General features: G+C 44.2%; 1 protein-coding gene across 2 annotated transcripts in view; it reads right to left on the reverse strand.

Annotated features, from left to right (window-relative positions):
* PAPPA (pappalysin 1) overlaps nt 1–22733 on the reverse strand; it is a 250880-nt gene that overhangs the window by 40085 nt on the left and 188062 nt on the right. For both annotated transcript variants that reach the window (XR_004053931.1, XM_030919309.1), the window contains exons 14-17: nt 17422–17590; nt 14914–15097; nt 9356–9566; nt 8468–8639 (exon numbers count right to left, since the gene is read on the reverse strand). Coding sequence is in view for 1 of the 2 variants with exons in the window: in XM_030919309.1 (XP_030775169.1) it covers nt 8468–8639; nt 9356–9566; nt 14914–15097; nt 17422–17590 (736 nt within the window). In the remaining variant the exon portion in view is untranslated. The remainder of the gene's footprint in view (nt 1–8467; nt 8640–9355; nt 9567–14913; nt 15098–17421; nt 17591–22733) is intronic.

Below are 22733 nucleotides of genomic sequence, written 5' to 3' on the forward strand. Positions count from 1 at the left end.
AGCTCTGTGGGGTGCAGAAGTGAAGAGAGCCAGTGCCCGCCTCTGCGAGCTAATGGGAATGGCAGTCATGTGAGCCACCAGCCATGTCACTGTGACTGTGCTCAGTGAGGCAGGTTAAATATTATACCAGTGCTGTGAGTACACAAGGAAGAGTAACTGGCTATGGGGGGACAATCAGGGAAGGCCACTTAGAGAAAATGATATATGGAAAAGGATTTTCAAGGATGCATGGAATTGCAGGCAGTAAAGGAACAGAAGACAATCCTGGAAGATGGAAGGGCATGTGCAAATGATGAAAAATACAGTGCGTGTTAGAGGGCCTGGTGTGGTTCTAATTGTATGACTCAAGGCATGAAGAAGGGGAAGATGAGCTGGTAACACAGATAAAGTGTGGAGCCTTAAATGCCAACTTGAGTAGTTTAGACTCTATGAAAAAGAAATGGAGAATCACAGGTGGTTTCTGCGCGGGGGACCCATATTCTGAAGGATCTAAGAACAAGCTATATATTCTCTACCCCTTTCAGGCTTATAATAAGATGAGAAACTTGACATGAGGCCAGAGGAGCTGGCTGTGCTCCACCAATGCAAAAATTTATGCAATGGCTTCCTGTGACCTTCAGCTTCTATGCAAACTCCTGTGCTGGCTCCAGAGTCCTCCCAGCCTTAATTCTGCCTAATTCTCCAGTTTCTTGCTCTCCAGAGCACCACCACCAACCTTGAACTTCAATTTAAATTGCCTGCATTCGTGAAGGCTTCATATGTTGTGCTTTCATGCTCACTGCTCCTTCCGTCTGCTATGTTTCTTTTTTTTTTTTTTTTTTTTTTTTTTTGAGACGGAGTCTTGCTCTGTCGCCCAGGCTGGAGTGCAGTGGCCGGATCTCAGCTCACTGCAAGCTCCGCCTCCCGGGTTTACGCCATTCTCCTGCCTCAGCCTCCGGAGTAGCTGGGACTACAGGCGCCCGCCACCTCGCCCGGCTAGTTTTTTGTATTTTTTTAGTAGAGATGGGGTTTCACTGTGTTAGCCAGGATGGTCTCGATCTCCCGACCTCGTGATCCGCCCATCTCGGCCTCCCAAAGTGCTGGGATTACAGGCTTGAGCCACCACGCCCGGCCCCGTCTGCTATGTTTCCTACCCACCCGCCTTGTCTACCTTGCAAACACCTTATCTGACACAACCCATCCTGCTCTCATGCCACCTCAGTTCTGCATGGGGCACTACCTAAATGTCTCTGACAAGACATTACCTATTTGTTTATCATCGGTTTTGCAACCAGACAATGAGTTCCTCAAGGCCCAGGCCGGTGTCCTATTCAACCTTGTATCCTCAGGGTCTTCCACAATACCTAACAGGTCCAGGTCACTCAGTGCATTCATTCATCACTTAATAGACATTTTTGTTTATTCGAGAATTGTTTGTTTAACAAAAGATGGGGTGAATTGGTGGAGAGTGATAGAATGTATTTCTTTAAGAAATAAGAAAATAAATGAATGCATGGATGAGAAAATAAATGCACAAGTGAGTAAATGAAGAAATGAATGAATGAGGGAGTAAATTATGAATGAATGCATGAGAAAATGAATAAACTCCTTAAAAGAACTGATGTAAGCTGAGGCTCCCCTATGTGAGAAAACAGCTGCAAAGATACAGGATCGGAAGAGAAAGGGGCCCCTTTCCAGGCCTCTCCTGTGCCGGCAGAAGGAGGGTGCAATTGCAATGGAAACCTCTCTGGCCTCAGGAGAAGGGTGGCCCATCTTGAGCATGCAGCTGCAAGGCGGCTTGCAGAGTTCACTCCCAGAGGTTCCGTAGGGGCTCATGGCAAAGTTATGCAGCTTCATGTGGCTTCAAAGAGCCCAGACTCTCCCTCTCAGAGCCCCAGGCTCTAGGCCCCATGATTCTCCTGGGCCCTCTGGGGAGTAGGAAATTGACCCCAATTTCCTGGAGCCTTGGCCTGGGCCTGTGATGCATTTGGCTTCCAGCCCCTGAAGGGCTGCAGACCTCAGCACTACTTGGGCCAGGGCTGGCTGGAGAGCTTGGTTTGTAACAGAGAATGTATTAGAAGTAGCCGGAGTCTGCTCATGGAGTTTCACACTGGGGAGGCCCCACTGTGAATGAAAGATGGGAGCATAAAGCACTGGTTTTGCTACCATTGGCTTATCTCTCTCCTGCCCAGTTCATCTGGTACACTGTGTTGCGAAATTTGCTTTTAAAAATACATAGCATCCTTTTGCTAAGACACCTTAGCCTTCAAAACAAGGCATACTGGTAGGTTGGCACTTCAGGGCTTCTACAGTGGAATCCAGATGACATTTCTGGCTCCATCTCTTGCTATGTACATATCCTTTCTTCTAGACAAGTGAATCGCTTTGTTTCTCCTGCAAACTTTTCTTGCTTTCCCACCTCCATATCTTTGCCAGACTTTCTGGAGCCTCTTTGGATTTTTAAATCCTTCTTTAAGAGTAGATGCTAGTGCATTCAGAAATTGCCTACCATCTGGTGCAGAACTTCGTAGTTGATTATTGCTGACTGAGTCTAGTTTGACCAGAGAAGATCTGGCATAATTGAAGCTCCAATCTGGGAAGACCAGAGGGTACTTTTTCTGGGTGTTGTCAGGGAATTGACTGAGTATGTTTGACTCCAAATGTACAATTCTTCATGCTAAGGTGAAATCTCTTATAAGAGGACTGAACATCTCTCAGCAAAACAGTTTGCCTCTCTGTGCCTGTGCATCTGTTTTTACAAGAGCATATTGAGCTCTAACTCCCCTGCTGCTTTAGCTACACAGATCCACAGAGAGCTGAAGGCATATAATAATATTATCAAGCACTTATAACATGCTCAGTGCTTTAAAAATCACTTGAACAATACAGTAGAGTATAAATTATATTATTTTTGCAGACTTGGGAACTGACTGTTAGAAAGCAAAAAAGTGTTTTCGAATGATGCTAGTGTCATGGTTTTAAGAGCCTGGGTGTAAGTCAAACTACCTGAATTCATATGCAAGCTTGGCAACTTCCCAGCTGGGTAGATTTGGGGACGTTCTTTAACTTCTCTATGCCTCAAGTTCCCTGATTGCTAAATGGGCATGGAGTCTACTACCTGAGAGAGTGATCATGAGGATCATATGAGTCCATTTATATAAAGCATTTAAAGCCTAACACACATACTGAGCTCTGTAATTGTCAGATGAGGTTCTTACTCACTCTACTCTACTGTCTGTAAGAGAAGTTTAGAATCAACCCAACCAGCAGTACATTTTAGAAATGACAGCAGCCAGAAAGGGGAGGCAATGTGCCCAAGTCACAGAGGTTGCCAATGTCAGAACCATGTCTCTTGACTGTAAGCTGTTGTACCCTAGTAGGATGAAGGAAAAGAAGAGAAGAGGAAGAAAGAGGGAGAAGTATTAGGTTTCTTCTCCTTAGAAGACATGAAAATATACAAAATAATTGCAGGAAGAAATGTAGCAGCATCCGAGCAAGAAAAACCCAGGCAGCAAGTGCAGGAGCTAGATGGCTAAGATTTGGAGGCATGCTGACTTAATAACAAGAGTGTCAGTTCCACCACATCTGGTTGTATAAGACAGGGCAAACCAGTTTACAGCAGCTTCCCAATCTGTAAAATGGGGCAGTAATGCCAGATGCCATGGGGCTTAAATGAAGCAATCAGTCTAAAGTGCTCATCCCAGTGACTGACAGTAGTAAGTGCTTGTTGTATTTCAACTGCTGTGAATCATTTGTCTCCGTTCCCAGTCAATGCCCTCACATGCATTTTGTATCCTCCAAGGTAGGTACAGGGGTGACATGTAGCCCCACGAGGGAGGATGAGTGGAAAGTGTGAATTATGAAGTGACATAGTTTAAGACCTGGCTCTGCTTGTATGACTCAGGGTAAGTCTCTTTCCCTTTCTGGGCTTTAGGGCTTCCATCTGTAAAACAAGCGGGCTGCAGTGGGGGTCTCTGAGGTCCTGCCTACCTCTAACATCACATGGGTCTGTGACTCTTCTGAACTCCTCTAGGACATCCTGGGTGCTGGCCAAACATTTAACAACCCGGAAATGAAAACCTAGCTGAGGCACTGCACATATGTGAGCTATACCTCGTCCATGGCAGGGCTCACAAATGGAGAGTGCAGCTCTACACTCTTTGTGGCTGAAAGTCTTTCACAGACACCTTCTGTGATCTGTGCAATGAGCTGGGTGTGTTGTGGATTCCACCACACCCTTTCTCTCTTGCTCCTGCTGAGTTGCTGAAATCCATCATTAGGTGCATCACTTTGCCCACAAAGCATCTTTAGCTTTTTTCCTCCCCTGCTGATGCATCTTCCAAAGACCCCGTCCCCATCCCAAGGCTGGCCACTCTCTGAATCACCTATAAAGCCCCCACAGTGCTTCTCACAGCGAGCCAGGCCTATGTTATCTCATCAACCAGCTTAGGGCCACCTGAGCTGCATTAAACCCTGAGATGAGTAGCTCCTCACCCCCCGGGGATAAAATCTCTGCCTTTTGCTGCTGGTCTGCCCTGAAAATGTTTGGGAGCAGTGGAAAGAGCAGAGCTAGGGATCAGAAAGACCACCACCTGCTCTTTCGTCGCCACAGGCAAGAACTTAGCCTCCCCAGGCCTTCTTTCTGCATCTGTAAAATGGGGATTTTGTTTCTTTTCCAACTGTATGTTGTGAGCTGTCAAAAGAGACAAGCCTGCAGCAGCAACTTGGCACACATTAGACACTCAAAAACAAAGACAAAGAAAGCTGATATTATTAAGGTTCTCTGTCCTGGTTTAAAGAGACAAGAATACCATAAGTGCTAGAGCTGGACTGTCTGACATGGTAGCCACTGTATAAGTATGGCTATTTACCTTCAACTTTGAATTATTTTAAATTAAATAAAAGTTAACATTTTGTTGCTCATTCGCTGCAACCATGTTTCAAGTGCTCCATAGCTACATGCAGCTAGTGGTCATCATTTGCACAGATATGGAACATTTTTATCATGGCAGAAAGTTCTACTGGGAAGTGCTGGTCTACAGGAACTAGAGGACTATTTATTCTACAGGTTTATTTGAGCAAGGGACCGGGTTTGACTATGGCTCATGCTGGTCTCTCTACTCCACACTCTGGCCTCATGCAGGATGGGTGCCTCCTTCTCAGGTTTTTGGGTTTTTTTTGTTGTTGTTGTTTTGTTTGTTTGTTTGTTTTGCTTTACTTTAAGTTCTGGGATACATGTGCAGAAAGTGCAGGTTTGTTACATGGGTATACAGGTGCCATGGTGGTTTGCTGCACCTATCAAACTGTTATCTAGGTTTTAAGTCAAAAAGAGCCCATAGAGCCAAGATAATCTTAAGCAAAAAGAACACAGCTAGAGACATCCCACTAACTGACTTCAAACTATACCACAAGGCTACAGAAACCAAAACAGCATGGTACTGGTACCAAAACAGATATATAGACCAATGGAATAGAACAGAGGCCTCAGAAATAACTCCACACATGTACAACCATCTGATCTTTGATAAATCTGACAAAAACAAGCAATGGGGAAAGGATTCCCTGTTTAATAAATGGTGCTGGGAAAACTGACTAGCCATATGCAGAAAACAGAAAACTTCTCAGTATTGAGAGCTAGCCAGCAGAGGGCTAGGTTGCAATCTGTTGTGTTTCTAGGCCCTCCAGGAGCTCACATAGAGCATAGGGGATTCTCACCACTGGAGTGACTTTAAAGCAGGCTAGTTCATTTGTCTAGTCCCCAGGGCTACCACATATGATTGCATAGGTTTTGCACTGCACAAGGCCAGTGGGTACCCATAGACATGCTCTATTTTCGTTACCTCATTTAATCTTCACAAACAAACTATGAGGTATGTAGTATTCTTTCTCCTCATTTTATATACAAGGAAAGTGAAGCTTAAAGAGTTAAGTAACTTGGCCTCCAGTGACTAGGTAATGAAGCTGGGATTTGAACTCAAACTACAGATCCAGTGTTATACTGGCTCCCAAGGAATGAATAAAGTGAGGTTTTTATTTGCTTTTAGTGGCAGTGGAAGAGAGTGTGTGAATCTCCCCTACAATAGCCCTTGTCCTTTCCCACCAGGATCTGAAACTTGTTTGGAAAGCAAAGAATCCCTGCTCCATACAAGCTGATTCAAGATGCTCTGGGCCATGCATTTCTGCTATGTTTATAGGCAGCAAGAGGGAATCTGAGGTGAATACTAGATTTGGCTCTCAGGCCCCTGGTCTGAGGGTAGAGGAAATTCATTTTCAGTACAAAGTAGAAATGTCAATTGTATTAGGAGTCCATTTGGCACGCACACCCTCATTCTTTGAGCAGACGAGCAATGCCCTGCTCCTTTGCGACTAGCCTCTCCGTTAGTTGCCAAACAGAGCTGCTTGAGTCATCTGATACATTTACATTTTCTTCTCCTTTAAATACAAACTGGCCATGAAAGTTACTTGGAAGGCCCCAGGCAGGCTGAGTTTCAGTTTGATAACATGACCGCAGCCAGAATATTATTTGGCTCATCAGTTTGGGTAATTGTTAGCAACAGTTTTATGTAAGGGAGTGAGAGGGAAGCTGATCAGCCTGCAAGAGGCCATGGTAATTTCTAGCCTTTGTTTGTTCCAGCACTGGCTTCTGCCTCCCTGGCAGTCAAGGATGGGAATGACTCCCATGAATGGACACAGATGCCGTGAATGTATGAGAGCAGGATTCTCAGGTGGTGCCTACTGGACTCAGCCCATTTACAGTTGGAGACAGGGGAACCTGGATACTGACTGTGACTCGGCCGATGCCAGCTGTGTCACCATGGGGAGTTGAGTAACCTCTTTGAGTCTTGGTTTTCTCATCTGTAAAAGGAGGAACCTGCCTTTGATGTTCATTGTGGTCCTTCCTCCTGCCCTTAGTTCTGGTGACATTTCCTGAGTACCTACTAGGTGCCTGGCACTGTCCTAAGTGCTGAAGGCACAAGGACGGGTGCAGATGCAGTGAAGGACTGTTTCACAGCCTAGTGTGGGGATGTGGAATGAAAGCAGGCAGTGACAACGTAGTGTGGCCAATGCTGTGAGGGGGAACCTGAGGAGGGGCATGGGGGAAACCTGAGGAGGGCCACAGAGCCCAGCAGTGGAAGGGACATTGAGGAAGGGCTCCCGCAGGAAAGGGTGCCTGGGCTAAATTGTGAAGGAAGATGAGGTGTCAGGCAGCTGAAAAAGGTACAAGGATAAATCTTTTTAAGGTAGAGAATGCAGAGGTGGGGGAGGAAGATCCATCTTATTGGTATGGGGGAAAGGTCTTAAATGCCACCCTAAGGAGTTGGGACTTTATCCTAAGGGATGGGGGCTCCTGGTTCAGAGAGATTAACATAATTGCTCAAATCACTCTGGCTGAAATGTGAAGAAGGTACTGGAAAGAGGCACAGGAATGAAAACAGGAAAATGATCAAGAAGCTGCATGGTGGCTCATCAAAGAGATGACGTTGGCCTGAGTCAGGGTAGTGGCATTGGGGACAAAAGAGAACAGCTTCAGGAGACGCTGTGGTGGGAGAATGGGTATGACTCGGTAATTGCTCGGATGTGGAGGGAGTGAGAGGGATTCAGAATGGCGGTTTGGTAGTGCCTGGTATTTGGAGGCTAATATGAAATAACAAAGACCAATAAAGACTGATTGAAGACGATGCCAGCACTGAAATCTGTCCCCACATGGCTGATGATCCTTGCACACTCGTGAAACACAGGACTTGGGTTATCAACTCTATATGGTTGCTTTGATGGAGATGGAGCTCCTTGTGGACTTAAGGTTTTTTCAGCCTTTTGTTTCTTTTTCCTACTCTTGATTCCCATACTGCCCTTTTGAGCATGTGTAGGATTTGAGGAAAATTCCTTCAGCAGAGGCAGGCAGAAGTGTTGGACTTGCTCTCAGTTACATGTGCATTGAGATAAAATTCAAACCTTTCTCCTTCTGCTCTTCCTTTCTTCCACGGTGTTCTCAAAACTGTACTTCTCATCTAAATATGGTCCCCTTTTTCCTTATGCTTCAGGAGCCAATTGATGTCTAAGTATAGTGGCAGTCTTGTGATTTTAAATACTTCAAGGACCAACATGGGTGGTAATGGTGGTAGCAAACTGGCAAAAGAGCCCTGGCCATTCCTGTTTGAGGAACTTAACTTTTATCAACTTCATACATTAGGATTCCATGTATGATTTCCTTCATAAAAGTTCCAATGCTTAAAAAAAATTCAAAGCTAAGAATCTCCAAGCAAATAAAATATGGTATTGCAGGTAGGAGAATGAGGTTCAGAGAGATTATGAAAGTAGATAATTAGAGCCCAGTTTCTTAACTTCTGCACTGGTGACACTGCCATTATACAATTTGAGCCTAGTTAGATAGTCTCTTGGAGAAAGTGGTTCCTGAAGTATAGGCTAGTTTTTGGTAAGCAGAAAGGAAAGGGACCATGGTATCAATCTCAAGTTCCAGGATGCTTACCTGGGAGGTGTCGCTGTCTTCACACTTGATCCTACACTCACTGTTGAACTGGAAGCCATTAGTGCACTGGTAGAGCCCGTGGAATTTTGGTGGAGGTGGGTCACAGGTCACAGGAACACAAGCTCCCTCCTGCCAGCTGCCATCCTGGGTACACTGAGTCTTGAAGGCCCGTCTTCAAGGAAAGGATCAAAGAGGAGACATCTCAAGGACCAAATGGCTAGATCCATGCCCTGCATGAACACCACCAGCTGGGCCCCCATTTCCTATTTCCTATTTTCCATTCTCCACCTGACCTATTGGGTGGTGGTGGGACTCGTGTAGGGATTAAGGATAATTCATCCACAGAACTCCTTTAGCAAGAGCAGGCAGAAATGTCAGGCTTCCAGCTACATGTAGATTGACACAAAACTCAGGCCCCTCCAGCCCCAGGTTCTCTCCACTTTTTTGCAGAGTGTTCTGATGGGTGTTGGAACCATGATGCTATGATTACCCACCATTTACTAAACAACTACTATGTGCAAAGCACGTTGTGAGCACTTTACATGCACATGTTCATTTGTTCTTCATAGGAACCTTATGTTGTAACTGTTATTATCGTACCCTTCTTATTGCTAAAAAAAAAAAAAAAAAAAAAAGAAGTGCAGAGAAGTAAAGTCACTTGTCTGAGATCATATCGCCATTAGGCAGCTAAGCTGAAACTTAAAGTTTGTTCTGTTTGACCCAAAACTAATATTATTAACAAATCATTCTAGCTTCTCACAGAACAGAATGGGATGAATGGCAGGCATTGCCTCCAGTGAAGAAATGAGTGCTTCCATCCAGCCAGGCATTTGAACCTAACTCTTGTCCTCCTAGAGCCCATGAGTTTGCATTTCCAACCCCACTTACTTCTTTGACTTCCGAGAGGATCCAGGCACATGGTATCCAGGCTTGCATTTGTATTTGCAGAAGGAGCCCACCTTGTGCTTATTCTCTCGGCACCGGGCGGTCTGGAGGTCTGCATTGGGCACGGGGGGTGGAGCGAGGCACATGAGCTCACACAGGGCCTCTGGGAAGGACCACAGCCCATCCTCCATGCAGGTCAGGAGGCTGTTGTTGCCTGGAAGACAAGGGCAAGCAGGGATAGAGGAGGGAGGAGTCTCTGATAGCCAAGCTAAGGCACAGCCACTTGGATTTTAGCTGACTTGACAAACCAGGAGATCCCTTATATGGAATTCCAACCCCTTCTACTTCCAACTGAGGAGCCTAGGGAGATCAAGAGAGCTGTCACAAAGAAGAGGAGATCTAAATGGGGGGAGTGAATTACCCCCATGTCTGCAGTGAATTAAAATCCAAGGCTTCTGACTTCTGATCCTGAGCCTCTTCTGCTGCATAGAAAAGACACATTCACAATCCTTGAATCCATCTTTCTTACTTTACAAGTGGGCATCTGAACACAGAGATGGAGGAACTTGCCTTCTAATAGTTGGCAGCAAAAGCTCATACCAGAAACTACAGCAAACTCTGATATCAGTGAGTGTATAATGTCAAGCTGCCACTCTCCCCCTAGGCCCAGCACCCCTGTATCTGTCCTGCTTACCACCTCCCCCAGCTCCCAACAGCAATGCCTGGAAATGACAGCATTGTGTTATCAGGAGGTTTGATTTTCTGTTCAGGTCCTGGTGCTCAGTGAAGCTTTGCCAAAGCAGCTGAAAGAGCAGCACTTCCCCCGTAGCCTGTGCCAGCTCTGACAGAGTGCTGACTGCCATCGGGAAGCTGGTCTGATGGGGAACGTTGCAAATAAAAGTAAAACACGGGAGTTAGGCTTTTCACTACCAGCTCATATATTATCGAGTCACAGCCTGCCTAAAACCTTCCCGAGACAAATAGAGGAGGACCTGAAACTTGTATTTCTCTACCAAACTCTCCTCTTCCCGGTTATTACTGAATGGTGTTGACAACCAGGGCTTGAAGTATTTGGGGAGCTCAGGGAGTTGCAGGTTGGAGGGGTGGAGTGGTAGGGAGAAAACTGACATTTATTGAGCAGTTACTGTGTACCGAGGGCTTATTGAGCAGTTACTATGTACCGAGGGCTTCTGATATGCAATCTCATTTATTCTCACAATAAACAGTGCATTTAGTATGACAGTCTTTAATTGGAAATGAAGACTCAGAAAGAGGTGACTCGACCAAGTTATCCTAGTTGGCAAAAGACAAAACTGAGGTTCAAAACAAATTCTGTCTAACTACAGAGATGGTAGTTTTTAATGGGAAGTTGGCTACTACATATGATCAGCAGGGCCCTTATTATTCATTCTGGAAGCATCAAATCTCAATTTTCCGATCGGTGAAAAGCAAACAATTGCTTCTGCCTTTCAGGGTGCTCAGAAGATGAAATAAAACAACATTTATGAAAAGTGCCCATGAAAGTATTGTCAATGTCTTCATTTGCTTCTTAAATTTTTTCCTTCTTTCCTTCTTCCCTCCTTTCCTTCCTTCACTTGCCCACTTCCTCCCACTTTCCTTCTTCTTTTCCTCTTCATTAGTAGCTCTGAAAGAATCTTCACAGAAGTCTTCATTCATTCAACCAGCATCTATTTAGTGCTTATTCTGCACCAGATACTTTTATATGTTGAAGGAAAAGCAGTGAACAAAATAAAATAAAACAAAATAGATATAGCTCTGCCCTCTTGAAGCTTGTAATCTAGTGGAACAGGGAGGAGTACAATAAGTTATCCTAAAAAGTATACTACTTAGTGTGCCAGAAGGTGCCAAGCACTATGAAGAAAAAGCGGGAAAAGGAAGAAAGGGGAGAAAGTACTTTGCAATTCTATATATGCTCCTCCACTTACTCCTTCTCATTTTTTTCATTTTTCTTCTTTGTTAGTATGATTCATCCGGTTAGCACAAGGCAGATTGGTGTCTGTAAGCCCCATAGGGGCTTCCACATTGATAAACTATGAGACTGACAACTATAGATATTTTAACATCAAGTAAAAGAGTAAAGCGTGTGGAAAGGTGATTCATTTGGTTTCCATAGAAGCATAGAGGCGTCCAGAATACCAGGGTCTACAAACTTCTTTTTGCATTGCCCTTGCAATCGGGGCAGTCATTGCTTTCGGGTGCCCAGGTAAAGCACAAGGTTAGTGAGAAGTGGAGCTGTATAAAAAGTACAGGAAGCACACCCTCTTCAAATTGCCCAAGAGAGATAACATATCTGTGGAAAAGGTGTTGGGACTCTAAAAAAGTACATTGTATTAGCTATGTATATTGTAAATCATGAAGTGAAAATCATGGTTCTTCTGTGACAGGAGAACATAAAGATTCCAAAATGCTAATCAAGAGAGAAAATGCAAACCAGAAATGTGCTTTCTTGAAGAGGGTGAATAGGAGTTAGCAGTGCACCACAGCTAAAGCAGGCACTGGTGATTCAGGACCATGGATATGTCCCCCCACCCCTGCAACAAACTCCAAGAGAGTTTTCAGCCGGGCAGTATTTCTGTGCACCAGCTGTAGCCACTACCCTGCATCTACAATGTGGCTTTGAAGAAAGTAGGGTATGATACATGATGTGCCCTTCCTTTGTCTTCTTGGCACTGGCCTGTATACTGTGAAAGATGCTTACTGCACTGCCAACTCTCTGCCTGAGGCATGTTATACTGGTCATGGATGCTTACTCTGTCCATATGTAGGGCGAGTTTAAAGTACCAAGGAGTTAATGCCCCTGGAAGCACCACTAAACTAATGGTGGAGTTGTTGGATTCATGTGCCAGTTTCCAGAGTTGCAATAACTCTGAGGCATGTTCTCCACCGTCTCCCAGAGTTTCCCAGAGGGACTGAGCTCTAGTTGCCCACAGTGGCAACCGGCTTTAGAAGAGAACCTGTTGACTTTTGTCAGTTCCATGTCTTCTGCCCTCATTCCCCCACTGTATTTCCTGGGGGAACATGACTCAAGATATGAAGTGAAGGCATGTCTGAGCCTGAAATTCCTGGTAGAGGGTAATATCTCTTGGTAGAGGTGTTGATATTAGAGATTAGGTTCCAACAAGTTTTGGGGCTCTGTAAGTTCACTTGTTCATCTTTTAATGCAGAGAAATACATCCTACTCAGCATTTCTACAAATGTGGCTAAGGAAATTCCAATCTCTAATGAGCATTAAAATAATTGTGAACTTGTAGCAGTGTCAGAAGAGAGGTACTTATTTTTATTACTTCATTTAAAAGATTACCCAGGAGATCGAGTCTCTTTTGGAGTGCCGTAAAGATTGAAATTAACATAGAACAGAACTCAAGGAGAGAAATTCAGACCTTCAATCTGGTATTCTAAGCACTTGCCTCATGGTGTTGGCACTTTCTAGATCCTAAGGCAAGGGCTGTATCTTGTACCTTCTTTACTCCCAGAGCCTAGCCTACTGCTGAGCACATAGCAGGTCCTCGGTATTCATTTGTTGAATGCATAAAGTATGAATTTACCTGTGACCTTGAACAAATCACCAAACTTGTTTGTCCCTAAACCAAAGCCATCTCTGAGTTCTTGTCCATCTCTAGCATATTAGAATGTGGAAGAATATTGGCCACTATATTGTTTGGAGGAAACAAAAATGCACTAGCTGGACTGGAATAAGGACAAGCACTCAATTGAGAGGCTACATTAGCCAAGGGCTGGTACGGGGAGATTGCAAGGAACAGGGGGGTTGACTTGGTAAGGGGTAGACTTTAACAGAAGTTACAGAGGAAGAAGACAGATTAAGAAGAACAAAAGGTACAAATAGAGGAGAGGGCCAGGTGGGGCAAAAACTGAGGGCAGAAAGGATTTCAAGCTGGTCATTATTATCATTATTATTTATTGACTGTTTAAAATTAGTGCTTTTACTATTCACAATAGCAAAGACATGGAATCAACCTAAATGCCTATAAATGATAGACTGAATAAAGGAAATGTGGTACATATATACCATGAAATACTATGTGGCCATACAAAAGAATGAGATCATATCCTTTGCAGGAATGTGGATGAAGCTGGAGGCCATCATCCTTAGCAAATTAATGCAGGACCAAAAATCAAATACCGCATCTTCTCACTTATAAGTGAGAGCTAAATAATGAGAACACATGGACACAAAGAGCAGAAAAACCAACACTGGGGCCTATTCACAGGGAAGGGGGTGGGAGGAGGTAGAAGATCAGGAAAAATGGCTAAAGGGTATTAAGGCAGGCTTCATACCTGGGTGATAAAATAATCTGTACAATGAACCTCCATGACACAAATTTACCTATGTAACAAACCTGCACATGCACTCCTGAACTTACAATAAAAGTTTTTTTAAAAAAAATTATTGTTCTTTTTGTTTAAACTATGTTATGATCAAAGGAAAAACAAAATGTAGAAAGGAGGAAAGGGAAGCAAGTAAAAGAAGGAAAGTTGACATTGATCACCTTTTTACCCCCTGGCTTGAGATGAGGGTAGGAGGGCAAATTAGGTGGCAATATTAAGTTCAAGAGAAAGGCAGCAGGACCTTTGCCCAGTCAAAGGAAAAGCAAAGTTGGGATCACCAACTACTAGAATGATGGTCCTCCTAAGGCCTTGTCTCCCCAGCCAGGTCACTCTTCCCCAATCACAGTTGGCAGCAGAAGGATATGCATCGTTTTGATTAACAATTATTATTAGCCACAATGAGGGCTGTAATAATCAATGCTAATTTATGCACTTCCCTTTCCCAAAGGCCTCTGATTGATTGAGAGAAGCGTGATTTCCTAGTCTGAAGTTATTAATACATTCCACATCTAATCCCAGCATTCTAGGACACCCAGGCCAGCTACTCACTTTTTTCTAAAATGTGATCTCTGGTATGCCAGAGTCTTATTCCCCTCAATAGCCCTGCTGCCTAGCTCAAGAGGATGCCAGATGCTTCCTGTCCATATCTGCTCTTCTCTGCCTAGCTGGCCCCTCTTGATAAGTAGTAGCCAGCATTGGAGAAAGACAGACCTGGGCTTCAATATGGTCCCCATCACTGATGGTGCAGCCTTAGGCAAGTTCTTTAAACCCTCTGAGGCTTGGTTTCCTCATCTGTGAAATGGGAATAATAGTAACACTTACTTCGTAAGGATTACTGGCCCTAATCATACGAGTAAATTCATTTCATCAGTCCCAAATGCAACTCTTTTTTCTTTTTCTCTCTTCCTTCTTCCCTCCCTCCTTCACTTTTATCCTCTCTTCCTTTTCTTTTTTGCAAGATTTCCAAGGTCTTGGAAAGGGCTTCACTGTCATAATTATCCGTACTCTCTTTTTTCTTTCTTATCTTCACAGGAGGGCAGTTTACATAAATACAATTGGTAGGAAGAAGTCAGGAGCACAGATAAAACCCCATCCCACTCTTGGTGTTTGAGAGCCAGAAAGAGAGCCTGGACGCAGCCTCTAGGTTTCCCATAGACAGAGGAAGGCTGAGCTGGGGAAGGCATTCTTGATACCTTTCAATTGTGCAGGGTGACGGCACTGGAAGGAACACTGACTGCCAAAGGTGGTACCATCAGGGCAGGAGAAGGAGGCAGCGTAGACATGATGGTGGTCTGGGATGCTGCAGTCCACTGGCTCACAGGCCACCTGCTTATTCCACTTGCCCTCTGTACAAGTCACTGTGACGCTGGGTCCCATCTGAAAGGCAGAGGCGTGCATAGTGAGGAGTGGCAGACTGAGCCCTAGATGTGGAGAAACACCCTTCTTCCCAAGGTGACAGCTCAGAGTCTCGTCCAGGCACTAGGAGACCAATGCTTAGTGTTTAACGTTAGCTCACTTTTAATGATCCCAATAACTGCATGAATTAGATATTTCAGTTCTCAATTAAAGACACAGAGACTGAGACTCTGAGACATTACATGATCAGCCTTAAGTTAACCATCTGGAAAAAGGGTAAGTCAGACTTGAGTCCAAAGGCTATGCTCTTAACTGCTGTCTATAGAGTCTCCCAGATCACGATTTCCATTTCATTGATGAGAATCTTGAGGTTTTGAGACTTCACAGGGCATGATGACTTCTTTCACAAAACAGACTGTGAAATACAGTTCAATGGTAGGATATCAAGTGTTGATTTTTGTGTCTTTTATTAGCTCTAGGGGAGTTACTAGGAAACTGTTGTAGTGCTTGGCACATAGTAGGCACTCTCCATGGCTATAGGAGACCTGGATGTTTTTCCTCCATGTTATTAGACCACAGGCAAGTTCCTTTCCTTACTTGAGTTCTCCCTTTGGCAAAATGGATGGATTGAACTCAAGAACTGCTCAAAGATCCACTCCCTACTCTGAGATTTAGTGTCTCAATAGTCAAGAGAGAAAGGTACAAAGTCAGAAAAAGCCTAGGAAAAATGAAAGAGGAAATGGAGATTTGAACCGAACTACAAGATGGCAGAGCTGGGCGGAGGGCAAGGCCATGCTACGGAGCCAAGGGATGGACAATCATTGCAGCCTGGAGGCTTTCATTCAAGGAGGAAGACACTAAATCCTAGAGACTGGAGATGCCAAATGTTGATCTGGGATTTTAAAAGCAAAGGACATTTTCCCTCTTAAGCACACATCAAAGGGATGTGTGCTTGAGTGAGGTCCCTCACTGCCAAAACAGTTTCACTCTTTCTACAGGAGTTCAGGCCTGCCAAGTCTGACACACAGAAGTAGGTGTCTCAGAAGAGCAAGTCCAGAAGTTCCGTACAAATAGGCATTCCCAGCAATAAGGAATGTGCCCTGTGTGCTTGCAGTTTGAAGGCAAAGTCCACTGGCCAGCCCTGGAAAATGCTACATTTAGTGACGGAAATCCTCAGATCCCAGGACAACCTGTCCCACTCCCCCATGCCCCACCTGGGACATTATAGCACCATCTTGCTGAAGCAACATTCTGTCACATCACTCCAAATCATTCACTACCATAATCTCATGCAGGACACGTCCTATCTTCCATGACTCCTTTGATGACTGTCTGAAGGGGTCTCCCTGCTACCAGTCTTACTGCTGAACTCCAAGCTACACCCACATAGAGTATCTAGAAGAGACTTTGTCACCAGGATCTGACCATGTCACTTCCTGCAACAGCTCCCTATTGTCCTAAAGATCAACCCCACACTTCTGACAAAACCGACAGGGCCCTGCACCAGTGGATTCAGCTGGCCCTTCCAGCCTCATTGCTTGGGTGAGTATAGAAAAAGAAAACAAACAAACAAACAAACAAACAATCTGTGGCATGTTTTTCTTTTCTCATCAATGTGCTTCCACATACTATCCATGCCTGTGCCTAGTGCATATATTTATATATTTCTTCCTTCTCCCCAACACATACCCCTTTGCTGATCTGTCTAGTTGCCTGTTTCCATGTCACTTTTCCCAGGCACCTCCCTTGAATCTCCCTGTACCTCCACAACACCCTACACTTCCCTTGACAGCATTTATCACACAGTGGGGTCATTATTAATGAGTTGTCTGACTTTTCCTCCACCACTAGGCATGAAGCTCCTTCAGAGGAGGGACTTGGTTTGTCTTAACGGCTTCCTCTTCTTTAGCACTTAGTATAGCATCCAATTTCCAGTGAACAGATGCTTTGTAATGAATTAGTGAATGAATGAACATCTCACTGACAGAGGGCTCACCTCGTCCTAAAGCAGCCCATTCAATTATGTCAGAGTTCTGACTGTAAGATATTCATTCCAAAATACTCAGCCCCATGGTCTTGGAGATTTGCAACCTATACAAAAACACTGGCAAGTATTGTGTAGAACACTAGTCAGCACAGGAACCCCTTTTCTTAGAGATTCCAGACTGCTTGCTTGGTTAATTGATTCATTCACTCATTCATTTAATCAGTAAGTATTTATTGAGCACCTACTGTGTGGCAGCACTATTTTAAGTGCTGCTGGGTATTTAGAAGAGAACATGTTCAACACCCAGTAAGCCTTCCCTGGGCTGCAGAGAGGCTCTGAGCTCAGCACCTGCACATACCTGGCTCTTGATCAGCTCATCATCCCGCTGTATCTGGAGCACGTAGCCTGTCCGGCACCTCACAGTACACTGGGCGCCGTGGTAGCGGTCGCTGCTGGAGCAATTGAGAGAAGCATTCTCCACAGCCAGCTCTGGGCAGTCAGTGTTCTCACATGCGAAGTGCACACAGCTGGGGAGGAAAGAAACAAAAGGGGAAGAAGGCGTCTCCTCACAGGACAGCCACACTCAATTGGAAGATAAAGGCTAAGAGCCTCTTTCTCCAAGATTTCAGGGGGCTTGAGACTGTGGACAGAAAGAGGTGCTGGCTAGGGTAAAGATGACCCTAGAGGCAGTGAATGAAATTTCTCATTAAGAGCACAAGGTATTGCAACAGACAAACCAGAGTTCAAATCTTGCCACTTGAAAGCTTTGTACGTTATCAAGATTTAAACCTTGAATAGCCTCAGTTTTTCCATTTGTGAGAAGGGGATCATCATGATTACAGTGAATATTTATTGTCTTTTTCTACCAGGCACCAGGTTGAGCAAAAACCCATTTTGTATTTTATGAGTACCCACTTACAAGGACCATTTTGAGAATTAAATCAGTTTAGAAAAAATTGTATAGCAGAACTCCTGGCATATGCTAAGCACTCAATAAGTGGTAGCTGGGCTTGGCACGGTGGCTTACCCCTGTAATCCCAGCACTTTGGGAGGCTGAGTTGGGCGGATCATGAGGTCAGGAGTTTAGGGCCAGGCTGACCAACATGGTAAAACCCTGTCTCTACTAAGAAAAAAAAAAAAAAAAATTAGTTGGGCATGGTGGCAGGCACCTGTAATCCCAGCTACTCGGGAGGCTGAGGCAGGAGAATAGCTTGAACTTGGGAGGCGGAGGTTGCAGTGAGCTGAGATTGCACCACTGCACTCTAGCCTGGGCAACAAGAGTGAAACTCCATCTCAAAATAAATAAATACATAAATAAATAAATAAATAAATAAATAAATAAATAAAAGTGGTAGCTGATGTTATAAATACACCTATGCTCTATTACCTAGTTGGCAAGGTACATCACATCTCTGAGATTCAGTATACTCTCAAATTTGGCCAACCTCATACAGCCACGAGACTCAATGGAGATGATGGAGGTAGCAGTCTTTTATAAACTGTAAAGTAACTTACAAATCATTAGTGGAGTTGTACAGAGACTATGACTTGCATCTTGCTGCAACTCTGAATTCTACCTTTCTGCCAGTCTGAATTCCACCCATTCTTTAGGCCTAAGCATCATGCAAGTTTCCATAGGAAGCTTTCCCTTGTGTCCCTTGGCAAGCACCCTCATGGGTATTCTACCCTTCTTTCTCTGAGGCTGTTGCCTCACGTTTGATGTATTAAAAACTCAGTTCCTCAGTGACAGTGGAACATACCAGATTGCAGGCTAATCTTTAAGGATGCAAACAGAAACAGCATCAAATCCTCATTCTTGGATGATCACTCCCCTTGTATTATAGTTAGGCAAGCACTCAATAATATTAGTTACTATATGCTGATTGCTTATATGCGTGAGCTCACTCCATCCTTACAACCCTATGAGCTAAGTGTTACTCATTTTACAGTTGGATAAATTGGGGACTGGCAAGATTACGTTACTTGTTTAAGTGCTCATCCAGAGGGGTGACTCCAAAGGCCTTGTTGTTAACCTTGTCCCATGTTTCTGGAGTAGAATGTCCTTGAGGGCAGAGAAAACGCCTATTTCATCTTGGTGTACTTTGTAGTGCCAACAAAAATTCCTTGCAGATGTTTCCTAAATGGCAGGAAACCAATGGTGATGGTGCCTTGCAATAGCTCTTAAACACTTTAAAAAGGTTGATTCTGCCTAACACTAAAAGCTTCTAGGGGGCAGTTTTCTCTGACTTTTGCCTCTCTGACTGTGTCTACCCCCAACACCTGGCCTATCATATGCCCAGATGGGTAGATTTGCATCCAGAACCTCAAGGCTTTTATGTTCCTGTTTTTATCTAGGAGACAGGGAGACATTTTGGCCAAACCAGTGTCAGAAAAGTTTTGCACTTTTTTGTTTGTTTGTTTGTTTTTGTTTTCTCTCAGTTTCATGATACCCAACTAAGGGTTTTACTGTGACCTATTCCTATTCTCTACCCTCTGCTCAAAAGCAGAGTGAGAAATAAAGTCGGGAGGCGGGGGGAGCTGAAAGCTTCCAAAACATATCACAAACCAATTTACTTTTTAAATACCCAGAAAAAGACAGGCATTTAATTTAGGTCTCAGACCCTCACTGATGGAAGCTTTGCAGTTCTCCAATACTCTCCTTCTGAAATGCAGGGCAACTGGCATCAAGGAACACTTGTTGAGACAACTCCAATTCTCAGCCCTTTTTCTTAGTCCTGACAGCCTCAGCGTTGTACCATGTGGAGACCTCAAAGGGGCTGTAACTGTGGAGTCAACACAAGGGCTTTGACACCAAACAATGCATCTGTTCACATTGTGTAAGCACCAGGGGAAGGAACCACATGGTTCCAATTTAAATATATTTACTCTGTAAGCTACTAGCTTCCAAGCTGTTCTTCTGACCTGTGCCTAGCAGTTTGGGCATTCTTACTCTGCGCTCCCACAAGGTACCCGGGCTCTTATGAAGACCCAGAGGGAAAGATGATTTTCTTCTTTAAGTTGCAGAGCCATTAAAGTATAAACAGTGCCTTCCCCAATTATTTTGTGCGCATTAAGTTCTTCACAAGAAAATGGAAATCTGAAATGCTTCATTTTCTAGGGTAGAAGGAGCACAAGGTTTATCAATCAGGGAAATCTGGGCTCCAGCCCCTGCTCTGCCATTTAACAGTTGTTTGAGTTTGGAAATTTATATAACATCCTGAGGCTCAGTTTCCTTATCTATAAAGTGGAAATAATAAAATAATTTATTTCTTAGGATTGTCAACAGGGTAAAACATCATCCACTGATTCATCTATTCAACAGACCTTCACTGTGGGCTTTCCTGAGCACCAGACATTGTTCTATACATTGGGAATATAGTGGACAGAGGGGGATAAACAAGATGCCTGTTATCTGTGTATTTCAGGAGGGAGGGTGTGTGCCAAAGAAAAGTAATACATGAGATCATTTCAGATAATGATGCATGCAGTTAGGGCATTAAACCAAGGTGAAATTATAGAGAGTGACAGGTGGTGGAGAGGGGCAAGGCACTTTATAGAAGGATCCATGAGGAAGGGACATCTGAACGACTACCTGGATAAAATGAAGGGATAAGCCATACACAGGTTTGGGGCAGAGGCAGAACCAGGCAGAGGGAAGAGCAGGTACAAAATTCCAGCACAAGATGGAGCTTGGTGTGTTTGTAGACTAGAAAGGTCAATGTATGAGAAATGCTTTGAGGTCAGGTATGGTGACTCACACCTGAAATCTCAGCACTTTGGGAGCTGAGGCAGATGGATCACTTGAGGTCAGGAGTTCAAGACCAGCCTGGCCACCATGGTGAATCCCTGTCTCTAGTAAAAATTTAAAAATTGGCTGGGAGTGGTGGTGCACACCTATAATCCCAGCTCCTTGGGAGACTGAGGCACAAGAGTCACTTGAACCTGGAGGGCAGAGGTTGCAGTGAGACAAGATTACACCATAGTACTCCAGCCTGGGAAACAAAGTGAGACCGTGTATCTAAATAAATAAATAAATAAATAAATAACATTTAAAAAAAGAGAGAGTGAGAGAAATGCTGTTGGAACTATGGAGCTACTTGAGAAGATGAGTCTCTCTGTCTCTTTTTGCTACAAAAGAAAAAACAGGCCAGGCGCAGTGGCTCATGCCTGTAATCTCAGCACTTTGGGAGGCCGAGGCAGGCGGATCACGAGGTCAGGAGATTGAGACCATCTTGGCTAACATGGTGAAACCCCGTCTCTACTAAAAATACAAAAATTTAGCCAGGTGTGGTGGCGGGTGCCTGTAGTCCTAGCTACTCGGGAGGCTGAGGCAGGAGAATGGCATGAACCTGGGAGGCAAAGCTCGCAGTGAGCCGAGATCACGCCACTGCACTCCAGCCTCGGCAATAGAGCGAGACTCTGTCTCAAAAAAAAAAAAAAAATAGTCCTTGGTTCCATGAATGACCTGACCAAAAGATCTCATGGTTGGATCAGTAGGGGTAGCACTGAGTTAATGATATCAGTTAGTTTTCTTAGTTGCAGGACTTCTCGATAATTTGGATAACCCATTGAAAATTTCCAGAAGGGGCTAAGGTACACGTTATGTTTTAAACTCTGATCACATTTTTTTTTCATGGGACATTTCTTAGGACTACTGCCTTCCAGAATACACTTCAGGGATTGAGGCATCCTGCTTTTTCAGCACATCTGTCTGCACCTGGCCTGCAGGCTTGAAAACAGGAAGAAAAGGGATAAGGGAGGTAATATGTGTCAGGCATTGGCCACTCTGTTTCACCTGCATCACCTTATTTGCATTCCACACAGCAACTCCTTGAGGTAGTGATATTATTCCCATTTTCAAGAACAGGAAACTAGGACTAAGAGTTTTAAATTGCTTGCCCAAGGGCACTCAGCTTGGACAGAATTCCAGTGGAGATCTGCCAGTCTGTCCCCTAAGTCCCTGCTCGTTTTTCTTTGCTATCCTGTTGGTTGGAAAAGATTGTGTGAACACACTGTCCAAAAATGATAAACATTACCCTGACTGACCCTCTCAAATAACTCTGTGATACAGCCCTGTCATTTTTGAAACACAAAAACAAAAAACAAAACAAGGAAAACAAAATAAAGAAAAGGCTCTGCTGCTTCATTAAAAAAAAGAGAGAAGGATTTAATAACAGTGATGGGAAGTCAATAAAAATAACAAAAGAAGGAGAAAATGAAGACACGTCTCTGAAGGGAGAAAGGTGGCTGATTGGATGGACGAGTGGGAAAGGATGCAGATAATTCTATAGATCAAATTCTCACACCTGGGCAAAAGTGGAGGTCCCTGGGGTGCAGAGCTAATCAGATACTTAAATAACTTTTTTTCTTTTCTTCTTATCTACAAGTTTAATGTATTTACCTATGGACTCAAGTTCCATATAGAGGTAAAACCATATCTGATCCAATAGCCAACCCCCCCCCCCCGCCGCTGTCTCCACTGTCAAAAAGAATGGACTCCAGTCATGCATAACAGAGGATACCCAGAGAGTTCTGGAACCCGGATAAAGCCAGAAGTTAAAGGGCTGACAAGGGTTCCTCTCCTGGTTCTGTTCCTCGACTCACGGTATAACTGCTGTGCCCTGCCACTTAGCTGCAATTATGCCATAGGGAAGCAGAGATAATAACAGA

Source organism: Rhinopithecus roxellana, chromosome 16 (genome assembly GCF_007565055.1).
Source record: "Rhinopithecus roxellana isolate Shanxi Qingling chromosome 16, ASM756505v1, whole genome shotgun sequence".
Lineage (NCBI taxonomy): Eukaryota > Metazoa > Chordata > Mammalia > Primates > Cercopithecidae > Rhinopithecus > Rhinopithecus roxellana.